Source organism: Cavia porcellus, unplaced genomic scaffold, assembly GCF_034190915.1.
Source record: "Cavia porcellus strain 051 isolate PalLab524CR breed Dunkin Hartley unplaced genomic scaffold, mCavPor4.1 scaffold_33, whole genome shotgun sequence".
NCBI lineage: Eukaryota > Metazoa > Chordata > Mammalia > Rodentia > Caviidae > Cavia > Cavia porcellus.
The window spans coordinates 35,162,634-35,175,648 of NW_026947516.1; the positions used below are offsets into that span (position 1 = coordinate 35,162,634).

At 35.5% G+C, this 13,015-nt stretch overlaps 1 protein-coding gene across 17 annotated transcripts in view; it reads right to left on the reverse strand.

The window, feature by feature from the left end:
• Positions 1 to 13,015, reverse strand: part of Dmd (dystrophin) — a 2,110,831-nt gene that overhangs the window by 519,124 nt on the left and 1,578,692 nt on the right. For all 17 annotated transcript variants that reach the window (XM_063242792.1, XM_063242803.1, XM_063242804.1 and 14 more), the window contains one exon: positions 4,389 to 4,600. In XM_063242792.1, the coding sequence (XP_063098862.1) occupies positions 4,389 to 4,600 (212 nt within the window). The remainder of the gene's footprint in view (positions 1 to 4,388; positions 4,601 to 13,015) is intronic.

The window sequence follows — 13,015 nt, forward strand, 5'->3', positions numbered from 1 at the left end:
CTTATCTTATATCATACATTCCTCCACAAATAATTTAAAATGTAAGGCTTTACATCCATATTTGAAAAACCAGTTTCTCTTAATCATTATTTTTACTAATAAAATGATTTGAGATCCTCAAATAACCACCATAGTTACCACATGTAACGAGTGAAAGTTTTAAAATTAATTATGTGATTACTGTGTATCTGTTTCAAGTTCCCTAAAGAATGCTTTCAAAACAGAGATTTTGAAAGCTTGGAAATGTTTATTTAATAATTTGAAAATTATTGGATTTCTTGCTTCAGATGGTTTAAAGTATTATATAGCCAAATCAACTAGGCTCAAACAAGATTTCACTTCTCTATTGAATTCATGTACTCTTAGCTCAGCCAAGCACAAAACAGCTAATGTCGTCACGTTTGAAAAGCTTTTATGCTGAATTTGACACAAAAGCAATCACAAAGCAGACAAAAAGGGATTTCTCTTTCAAAAGCCGAAAGGAGAAAAATAAATGAAAACTAGAGGCCAAGACAAATCTTTCTTGACACTGGGAAAAGAAAGTTTAAAATGATCAAGAAATAATTTTTTCACCAAAGAATCCACTGCCAAGTTTGGACCAATCTTAATAGCCTAGGGATCAGGTTGTGAACTCAACCAAGATTGTGCCAAGTGAAATAAATCCCATGGTAATCACTGGTGGCAGTTTTAGGTGCCAATGGTATACTATTTTTGTTCCTTATGGAGGTTCTAAATGGCATAATCTCTCCGAGGATTTCATTATGGCCTACTGGCAGGGATTTTGATTAGGATGGAAATCTTGTTATATTTTCCCTAACATCTGTCTTGCTATCTCATAGGCACATCATTGTACCAGGTGTATGCAGAAGATCAAAATAAAGACATGTGGTTAATAAAATCAAGTGGTTTCTAACTCCATGTTTTTATTTGAGAAAAACTTAAGGTCTATATAACAAAGCAATAATTATGACTATATTATGGATCCCTTTTATTATGACCTGCTCATTAGTAGTTGACACAAAAGGCTATCTCCATTGGAGAAATCGGGACCCTCATGTTACAGTATCCTTCTTCATGATCATGTTTTTGTTTTTGTTTTTGTTTTGTCATTTTCCTTTTTATCGGTACCGGGGATCGAACTCACCACTGCCTGCTTCCAAGGCAGGCACTTATGCCACTGAGCTAAATCCCCAGCCCCCATGACCATGTTTTAAAAAAGGTTTTCACAGAGGCAATCTCAAATTTAATTTATGTTACGTGAATGGGTAATCACTGCCACTATTTCTTAGCTACTATTTTTTCTATGAGGGATAGGTTTTCAAAATATCAAACCAAAAAGGAAAAAAGATGAAACAATAAAATACTATAAAAAACTTAAAATGCTAATCATTAAAATTTTAACAGCAACCTTGATAAGATTTATGCACTAACACTAAGCTTAAAAATCAGAGTTAAAACATTTACATACATTATAAGACAAATATATGAAGAAATAAAAGAGTGTAGATAAGGAGTTACAGTTATGAAAATAAATATATTCAGCATTAGTAGTGATTATTAGTGATTGGTTATGCTTTAAAGTTCAGGTATGGTAACCAGTGAACTTAATCTGTCTTTGGTCATCTTGATCTTATGACCTTGTACTGAATGTAGCATTATATATTATTATATTCCTAAATAGAGAATACAAACAAAAAATCCATTTCTAATAGCTACATATAGAAAAAATGATGGAACCATTTTTATGCTGCAGTTACTGACTGACCACTCAAAAGCAACTTTAAAAATTTCAAAAATTTGATCATGACACTAATCATAATACAATCCTGCTTTTATTGTTGGAATTTAAAACATTTCATATGTTCTGATGAGATTAATTTTGTTGGTTATTTTGTGTATTTTCTTTTGCAGTTCTTTGAAGGTCTTTACTCTTCTAGACTCTAAACATTCTTGTCATCATTTTAGAGTAATTTCAGGTTAAGATCCTTTCTCATTTTCTAACTTCTTTTTTTCTTTTTTTTTTTTTTTTTACTTTGGGTACCAGGGATAGGACTCACGCTGTCCTGCTTGCCAGGCACGTGCTTATGCTGCTGAGCTAAATCTCTGGCCCTTTCTACCCTTTAGAACAACTATTTTCCTAATTGATCCTGTCATTATATTCTTTTTTTCATTTCTTCCCCTCATCTATCTCAAGGGTTTAGTCCCAACACTTATCCTATTAATTCCACCTTTACCCACACTGATATACAATCTGCTAAATCCATCATATACTAAATTCATGGTTAGTATCTTAGAATTGAGACAAATTCCTTCAAGAATAATTACAAGGATTCCATATCTCAGACCAGGGACTACGAAAATGATCATTAGAAATTATTAATTCATCTATGCTCATCCACTAGAAAATTTTTATTATTCATCAGCACCTCATTTAAGAAAGAATTTTAATCTACCTAAATTTTGCCTCAAACAGAGTTAATAAGAATGAAAATCTTACATGACTTTCTAACATTCTGCTATAAATGATAATACCATTCTCATAGCGACTCAGGTCCTTTGGCAAAATGGTTATGACTGAGATTGGCTAAAAGCTCATTAGTTGTGTTTAGTCCTCCCAAAATAAAATTGGTAAAAAGTTCTGATAAATGAGATATGGTGGGATTTCCAGACCGGGCTACAAAACCCTATGATTGACTAACCACATCTTGTCTTCCTTTCCTGCAGTGGCCTTGGGAAGCTATATTTTAAAATGACAATTTTGCAAAATTGGAAGAGCTTATCGCTTAAGAAACCATTTGGATGAAGCTCTTAAAAAGGGCTTATCAGTAACATAATCAAATAATTAGTACTATTATCTTTATTGTATTTATCTGACAATATTTCAGGGGTTATTTCTTATTGCACTCATCATAGTTTAAATGGATGAATTCAGATATGTAACTTATTTCTAAACACTTATATTTTTTTGATGAAGAAAATGTAACTAATGACATAACCAATGTGAGATTCAAATGCTTATTTAGCAAAGGGCATTTTTACCAGACAAAATTTTTTTTCAAGTACTTGATTTGACTAACTTTTTAACTACATTTTTCTCTGGTTAAAATCCCCTAAGGGTACCCATTATTTAGCATTTAAAGTTTTTTCAATTGACCTGAAAATGCCACATTTGAAAAGGATAAATGCAAGTAAGGCCTCATTTATGGTGCTTGATTAAAGCATAATAAATCTTATTTCCTTTCCCTTTCCCTTTTATTTTGCTCTAAGGAATTCTATCCTCCTAAGCAGAGATAGTTGATGAAGTTAGGCGCTAAAGAAGAGTAAAGAAACAAGGCAGAGAAACATGGAAAGAATAAGTTGGGCTGGAAATCAGCGAATGGGAGAAGAATGTGCGTGCGATATATAATTGAAAAACAATTATATATGTTTAAATTTAGAACATGTATTATAGCAAATATACAGTGCATTAATCCCCCTCCCTTGGAACACATTTATCACATCATTCTTGCCACTCTCTAACGCAGTTCTGAAAGTCGTCTTTCATGAATGTTTTTAGTTGCATTGCCATGGCTGACTTGATGTCTTGAATTTATTTAAGGCACTTATTCCCTACAGTTATTTGGACTTTGTGAAAAAGCCACAAGTTGTGTGGTGCCAAATCCACTGAATAAGGTAGATAAAGACACACTGTAATGTTTTATGAGCCTGCCTTTCTGTTGGATAGCACTCAACAACAACATTCATCATATTTTGATCACACTTGGTAAACACACTCAAGGAATAGGACTGTCAGAAATGCTTCAAAAATGGCCAGAATAATGTGCTACCTGTGTCTGAAGCAAAGGGGATTGATGTCTTTCACTGTAACATATTTTTAAAATGTAAGCACACACTACAATTTTGGGGTGGGGGGTACTGGGGATCGAACTCACGACTGTGCGCTAGCAAGGCAGGCGCTCATGCAGCTGAGCTTAACCCCCAGCCTCCAACACTACAGTTTTTTGAACTGCCCTTATACACCTTATCCCTATACCCATTTGCTGTCTTCTTGATTTAGGACCCTTCAATAAAGTCAGGCTACTTTTCCTAGGAAAGAATTAAACCCCAATTTGACTTGATGCTACTACTTAAGTACAGCATATGTATCAACTGTGAAGTGATGTTAAAAGATAGTGAAATGTAAAAGCCAGTCCCCTAAACCCAGATCAAACAAAATTAATTCTAAGATGGAAAGTAGCCAACAATATTCCTCTAATCTCCACTCTGATTCAAAATTTTACTGACCATTACACCTTAGATGTGATTTTTCCTAAATCATTAGTTTTTAATCCATGGTAAAATTTTATTCCATGTAATCAGTTTGATTTTAAAATACTTTTAATGCTAACCTTGGTTTCCGTGATTTTCTGCTGGATTGCATCCGCTGTGTAAGGGCCCTCCTTCCACGACTCAAGCTTGGCTCTGGCCTGTCCTATGACCTGCTCAGCTTCTTCTTTAGCTTCCAGCCATTGTGTTGAATCCTTTAACATTTCATTTAACTGTTGCCTCCGGTTCTGAAAGTGTTCTTGTACTTCATCCCACTGATTCTGAATTCTTTCAACTGAGATGAAAGAAGAAAAATGAATAAATAGCAAAATCTAGTTTTGAGAAGACTTTTGAAATTTAACATCTCCCTCCTGTCTCACATTACATTGCTCATCAAAATATCGCTCATTGTGTTACGGCGTGGATGATGAACACAGAATTCTTTCTTTTTTCAGACAGCAAACATAAGTCTCTGTTAAATTATCTTCCTGAAGGTGACCTAGAACATCAGTGTGTACATATATAAACGTTTTAATCCCTAGAGCCAAATGTCAATCATCATTTTGAAAGGCATTATAGCCTGATGCCTACATCCCTTTATTCTTACCACTTCGGTGCTCTTGTGCCAATTTTTCAGATAAGCATTGCCATTTTATTATAAGAAGTGTTTGTTTTGTTATTTAATTGGCAGGCTAGCCACACACCAGGCAATTGAGATCTCCTTGTCATACTCAGGGGCAGCTTGTAATCAATGGCTGATAATAGAAGCTAGTGTATGGACTGGCTCACTTTACCACATGGGAAATTACTCTGGCACTATAGGACTACCAGTGGCTTGTAGTGCTATCATGCTTGATAATACACCATCTTTTACTGGCTGACTTCTGTTACCTGTCTCACTTGTTTGCTTTCCTGATATGTACCTTACCATGCAAATAAAACATTCACTCTCAAAACCATTTCTAGGGTGCTCTGAGGAAACCCAAGAATTGAGTACTGTTTACATCTTTTAACATTATCTAAAAACCCAGCCTGAGCATGTTCTGTAAAACTGACTTACATTGAAGCTATGTTTGGTACCATGATGTGCCTTAGAATGGAGATACCCTATAGATTTCTTCTCTGAAGTACTTTATTTTAGTATGTTAAAATAAACAGGGTTGTTTATTTCTAAACATCTTTTTGTCTCTACTGTTTGTATTTTGGATTTTAAATGTTTCCCAGAGGCCAGTGTGGTAAAAACTTAGTTGTTTTCCCATGACTCCTATTGATTAGGAGTCAATAAGCCATTAAGAGGTGGGGCCAAGAATAAAAACATTAGGTCTATAGGCACATGCCCTTGTCTGGGACATTGGGATTCTGTCTTCTTTTTGCTTCCTGACCACCAGGAGGTGAGCAGTTTCCTCCACCATGCTCTTCCTGCCTGCTTCATGGCAGGCCCAAAGGCAACAGAGCAAAGTTACCTTGGACTGAAGCCTCTGGAACTGCGATCCAAAGTAAATCTTTATTCCTACAAGGTGATTCTATCGGATATGTTTCCGTAGTAAGGAAGCTGACCTAACACGACCTTCCACGTGCAGCTTCCTCACCTTCCTCTTTCCACTATAATTTGAAGCAGCCTGAAGCTCTAAATAGAAGCTGAGGAAACACTGGTGCCAGCCTCCAGAACCTATCATCAGCCTCCAGAACTAGAGGCTGAATTAAACCTTTTTATAAATTACCCAGTTTCAGCAATTGTGTGACTGCAATAGTCAATGGAACAAGACAAAACTTTTCAACATCTCCCCACTGTCTTCCAGAACATCCCGTAGCTTCACATACACTCTCCTTTGTTACCTGAATTTTCTAAGTGGAACACATCACAACATAAACGGGCATACTAAAACCACCAAAGATTACATTAAAAAACTTGTAACAGCCAGGGACATAGCTCAGCAGGCCAGTGACTGGAAAATGTGAGGACCTGAGTCTTCAAAACATGTTTTGTAGCAATAGAACTGTTACTATATCTAGGTCAAAGAAATGAGGAAAAGGAGAAATACCCAGAAACAGAAAATCATGAGAAATCACACTGAGAAAGACTGCAAGCTTTTGTCAGGGTAAGTCATCCTGTAGCAATCTCACTGATGAAATTAAAAAAATAAATATCTTTATCTCATTTTGCTCATTCTCTTGAATTTTCTACCAAGCTCCCTTGTACCTAAACTAAATGGAAGCCAGAGGGCTTAGGAGCTCATTGATGACACATGTTCCCCACCCCCCACCCCCCCAATAGAAACACAGAGAAAGACACAGGTAGGTAATGGATGAGGAATTTAAGTATTCACAGCACAGCATCACAACATTATGGCATATTTCATGATGTAAGTAAAGTCTTTTTAAATTTCTATCTACATGTTGACTGTGTGTAAATCCCAATGTCTACCTGTCTCTATATCTCTAATATTTTATTTTATTATCATTGTTACTACACTGGGTAGAGGAACACCCATTGTTAGTTAATGGTTTGTAGTTGATTAGTTGTTCATTTGAGTTTCAGATTATAAAATCAATAGTGTAAGTACAACTATAAGAAAGCCATCTAAAATATAAATGGAATATATTTAAGTGTCCTGAAATATTTCTTCATTAGTCATAGAAACAATAGCCCAAAATCACAGTTTTGCAACTTCTCCTAGCAAGATAGTTTATTTTTTTATGAACATATATTAATTATACAAATTAATAGGGTTCCCTGCGACATTTTCATACATTCATATGATATATATTGATCATACGTGCCCTGCTTTCTATCCTTTCTCATGCCACTTCTTTTCACCCTTCTGGCTAGCTTCCTTCCCAATCTCTAATCATCTGGCAGTATACTTTAGTATATCTGGCACCATTTTAAATTAGTCTGTTGTATGTTATATGTTTTAGAAAATAATGAAATTAACTTTCCTTAAAAACAACCCACTGATCCCAATTTGTCTTTACCTTAATTAGCTTTAGTTATCAAGATTTTACTATTTACTAAGTAATTAAAACTAGAGCTTCCATTTGACCCAGCTATTCTCCTTGTTGATATCTTCTCAAAAGAATTAAAACCATCATACTCCAGTGATATATGCACAGCTATGTTTATAGCAGCATGTTTTATAATAGCTAAATGCTGGAAAGACCTCAAATGACAATCACCAGTAAATGGATAAACACAATGTGCTTCGCATTATACAGTGGAGTATTAGTCAACCACAAACAAGGAAAATGAGATATTTATAAGTAAATGGATACACCTTGAAACTATACTCTTAAGTTAAATAAATTGGTCACAAATCTGTAAATATCACATTGCTTCTCTGGTGTGAGAAATGAAAAAAATGTAAATAAGAATCAAAATGTATAACTGATACTGTGAAATAGGAAGAAAGTATACAGATGGGAAAGAAAACTGGGGGGGGGATGGAGAAAGGAAGGAAGGGAAAAGAAAAACACAAGACAAGGAAAACATAAACAAAGCTTTTGTAAATAAGGTGGGGAAGAGTGTTGAAAGGAGGGTAGGGAATGGGAAAAAGAGAATTAAGATAAATCATGTACAGGCATAAAACCTCTATGAAGAATGTGATCATTATATATATACATATATAATGTATAACTGAACTTAATTTAAAAAAAGAAAAAAGCATCAGGTTAAAATAAAAGTTAAAAAAATTATAATAGTGGAAGATTTTTCAGCCAGAAGTGATCATAATTATATAATCCAGCAATACAAAATGGTTCTTCAGGATATCTATCCCACTGAGGACATGCCCTTTCACTCTTGACTTTAGGCTATATTGCCAGCAAATAATTCTTAACTAAGTCGATTTTATGAGTTACAGACTCAACTGTTTATCGATCTAGCCGGATACTCAACATTTCATTTATCACCAACTAGATACCAGGCATTATGCTATGTAGCAGGAAGCGAAGAAGCCTGAGGATTCCCTGGCTTGTGGTCTGGATCTTCATTAGGCATAGTATTATAAACCAACTTCTTAAACAATACAGTAAGATCAGGGAGAAGATAATGAGTTCAGTCTGGACCTATTTAATGGGAATTTTTGAAGATTATCCACATAGGTTTTCATTTTAGACAACTAAACTGAGCGGCTATGTACTTTGTGATGTTGAGGATGAGTGGTTAACACTTTTAAATGCAAGAGATGTCACAAGATAATAAAAATAATAGAAGCATTAATTTGAACATATAGTTGATTCAGAGTACTATTTTAAGTTATTTTCATGTATTAATTCATATAATTTTCATAACAATCATATCAGTGCAATTTTATGCTATTATTGCATTTGTTTTTGTTGCTATTATCCTCATTTAGCATATAAGGAAATACAAATCAATAATTGCCCCAAGGACATACAAATAGTGACTGGTACTTCCGGGAGAACATGGCGGACAAATAACAGCAGCCACAGAGGCTCTCTGAGATTACCAGTTTAGAATCCAGGAGCGGTGCTGTGTGAAGAGTCCCATGCGAGGGGAGATGTACCTTGCCGACCCAGGAACAAAGTAAGCTGAGAGAAACCAACTGGAAATGCAATTCTGATGCTATAACAGGAACAGATAAGATCTCAGTGCAGAAGCTGGATCCTGTGCCATTGGAAGCCATGGTTTGAATTTCCTGCTGCCCATACTGCGTCCCAATCTGCATGGCAGGGAGAGAGGCGCGCCAAAGCTCTGAGAGCGGGAATCGGCCCAAACGGCATTGAGAGAGGGACTGGCTTGCCCTGCAGTGAGTGAAATGGGGACCCTTTCATAGACTAGGAAGCTCCAACAGAGGACATTCTGGGAACAGGCAGACTAGCCTGAACAAAGCCCTGCAGTGACTTTAGTTGCATATTCCCCTCTCAAGCGGGAGTAGTGGGGAGCGCTTGGCCTGGTGATGCCGCGGACTAAGATCCTGTAGGCTAGCCCAAATCAGGTCCCTGCACCTGGCGGTGCACCCTAGCAGTGAAGCATTCAGTAGGTTGACCTGGAGGGGCAGGCCCAGCAGAGGCTGCCCAGGTCTGTGTCTCCCTAGTACACTGCAATGGGCGGGAACACCTAGCCGGTGGATTCAAACAAACTGTAACAGACAAAGAGAAAAAAAAAAAAAAAAAAAAAAAAAAAAAAAAAAAAAAACTGGGCCTCCTATATACGCTTGTACAGAAGGAACAAAAAGTATGGGAAAAGGGAGCAACAAGAAAGGCTCCTCAGTCCCCAATCCTGAGAATACTGATCCAGGAAAGGTAAAAGCAAAAGAGAATGAAGACAGAAAATATGCAATATCAGACACGGCACCTATAGATATAAAATGGTATCTCCGGAGCCTCATAGGCGAGTTCAAAAATGAAGTATTTAATGAAATAAAGCAAGAAATAAGTAGAATAGTTAGAGAAATGCTAAGCACTGCCCAAGAAAAAACAGATGGTGGAATGGAAGAACAGAAAAAAGGGGAGAATTGTTTGATGGAGAAAATAGAGAAAATATAGAATACGTGAAGCAGCTTCACAGAGATTACCAGGAAACTAAAAACTCTATTAAAAGCTGGCATAACAGCTTGAAAGAAACTAAGGATAGATTATCAGAACTGGAGGACAGATTTGTAAGGTGGGAGCATGAAATGAAAAACTTCTTAAAAATAACAAGAAAACAAACAGCAATAATAGAAAGACTAGAAGATGACAAGAGGATCTATAACTTAAGAATTAAGAACATAAAAGAAGAAGTAGGGACTCAAACAAATGAACTACAAAAGCTATTCACAGAAATAATCCAGGAGAATTTCCCTAATTTAGCAAAAGGTAAAGATACTCAGATATATGAGGCATACAGGACCCCAGCCACCTACAACCCAAACAGAGCTACACCCAGGCATATAATAATCAAAATTCCAGAAATCCAATATAAGAACAGAATATTGAAAGCCATCAGAGACAAGAAACAGATCACCTACAAGGGAACACCCATCAGAATTACAGCAGACTTCTCCGCACAAACCATCAAATCACGAAGAGCGTGGGGGAAATAATTCAAGCTTTGAAAGATAACAACCTCCAGCCAAGATTGATATATCCTGCACAACTGTCCCTAGAAATTGATGGAAAAACAAGGTGCTTCCAGGATAAAGAGGAACTAGGGAAATTTCAATCACCAATTCAACTCTACAGAGATTACTGCAGGATATTCTAAAAATGAAAAATACCAAGATTCCAGAAACAGTGGCAGAGCGGCCACAATGAATGGAGCAGACAGCGAAATGAAGAGGACTAACCTACAACTAATGACAGAAAAAGAGCTCAACAGAAATGAGGCAGAGAAGGTTGGATGGTAGGAACAGCCATTTTGGAGAAAACAAGACATCATAATAGGTAGTGCTGATTTAATATCTTCTTTTTTTGAAGTCCCATCAAGCTTTTGTTCTTCTGTCTCCATCGGTTTTAATGTGTTGTATCTTATTGGATTTTATTATATGTGATAATATAAACAAAAACTTTTATAGACAAGGAGATTATACAGAAACCATTGTTCATTTTCTGTTAGTTGATTCTAAATACCCTGTAATACTGTCATTCTCTTGAATGGTTTTACATTGTCTTGATATGTTTGATGCTACAGTATACAAAGTTATACCCAAAGATTTTAAGGGAAGAGACACTATCGTAACTACTAATATGTCAAGATTATCTTGTGGTGAAACACTATTTTGCTTAAATGACTATGTTTTGACCTGCACTGTTTTATTGTTATGCCCTCTTTTTTATCTCAATCTCCTTTTTATTATCTACTTTTTCATTTTATCCTTTTAATTAAGGGAAAATAAATAAAAAATAGCAGAATATATTATAGTAACCCACTTTGATTTCCTATTAACTTGAGTTGAAACTCTGTATTGCTCTCACCATCTTGTTTTGACTGATTTTCCTCTATTCTGTTATGCTAGATAGTACCAATTTTGAAAGTCTAGGCAACAACTATGAAGACAATAAGATCCATTGTGATGCCCATTCTAGTTGCCTATTATCTTCTTTTGAAGTCCTCTAATGTCTCCAATGTTTTGGTTTTATTGGTCTTTTTCTTTACTGTTTTGTTCAATTTTATTATAACTGATGATATAGGCAATTCTTTTTAAGATAACAAGAGGCAGTATGGTAACCATTGTTGATCACCTTGTATTTTGTTTTTACATTATGTATTATGTCCATCCTTTTGACTTGACTGACTCTGTCCTGGTACGTCACATTTGTTTTTACTCTCTTCAAAAAAAAGTAATAAGAGCTGTGGGAGTAATAAAACCCAAAATGTGTAATTGTCATTGTACAAAAGAAAGGAAAACAAAGTTCTCTAAAAGATATAACTGCATATATATTTAAGCGTATAAGATAGATAATCATATTACTGAGTTTTGTTGGATTATTGAACAAAACTGTTTTCAGTCTCACTGTTTGAAAGTCCCCTCTATATGCTTTAATTTTTTAACTTTAACAACTATTTCTAAGATGACAATATGTAATTAACTAGTGAGATTTCCTACTGTTTATTTTTTCTGAAGTTCTGTATAACTTGTAGCCTTTTTCTGTTTTTTTTTTTTTCTTTTTTCTCCTTAAATAAAATTAAAAAAAATAGTGACTGGTAAAGCCAACACTTAGGGCTAGGAGATCATACTCACTAAAACTCATGCCACAAGTGTCTTGGCTTTGATCACTGGGAGTTTTGTGGACATGAAATAATTTTGATGCAATAGTAGAAATCTTTTTTCGGAGACATTGCATAACCTAGTTTTGAACTCTTAGGCTCAATGGATCCTCCCACCTCAGCAGCCTCCAGAGTATTTGGTGTGTGTTACAATGCCCAGGTTGGAATAGTAGAAATCTTATTGCAATGCGGTAGCAAATAAATCCTTATGAATGAAATAGAAAGTGTAGATTATGTACCTAAAGTACTTTATAACAAAGGAACCAGAAAGGATGCTGTGGACAAGGAATGGGATTTTCCCCCTAAAATATAGAAAGCTTGAATATGAATACAGGTCTTGAGGGAAGAAAATTAAAATGGTCAAAAGAGCAAGAATGATGCATAATGGAGAAGTGTCCTGAGCAGGTGAGTCTACTGAACATTCATGAACACTTTGTTCTTCTGCTTTCTTACTTTCCCCCTATTTGCACTGGTTCCATATGACAGACCTCTTCAAGCCTTATGGGTCATTCCTAATTGATGTTGATTCATTTCCCTTACCTTAGTGGTTGAGACAAGAATGGTTTTATGTCCTCAGTAAATCCAATTAGAGCTAAAGAAATAAATCCAGCATTTTTGTTTGTTCAGTTAAATAAGGAAACTCATTGTTCCCTACTTCAAATGAAAGAAAAAAATACATACTTTTGCAATGTCCTGATATTCATCTTGGGACAATGAAAGGGAATGAAATGAAACAAATTTTATGTTGCTGACCCACATTTAAAAAAAAGAAAAAAAAACTTAAATGTGCTCCTACCACTTAACTCTTGGATCAGATCTCACGTAAGAGTCAAATATTCAGTGACATTGGACAAGATATTTCTGAGTTCATTTAAGCTATTGTGCACTGAGCGATCCATTACTACATCACAAAAAGTTCTTTCTGGTATAAAGCAACAAAGTGTTTTGATGGAAACACAGGTCTCAAAGGAATTGTGCAAGAATGAGAGGAATTGTACA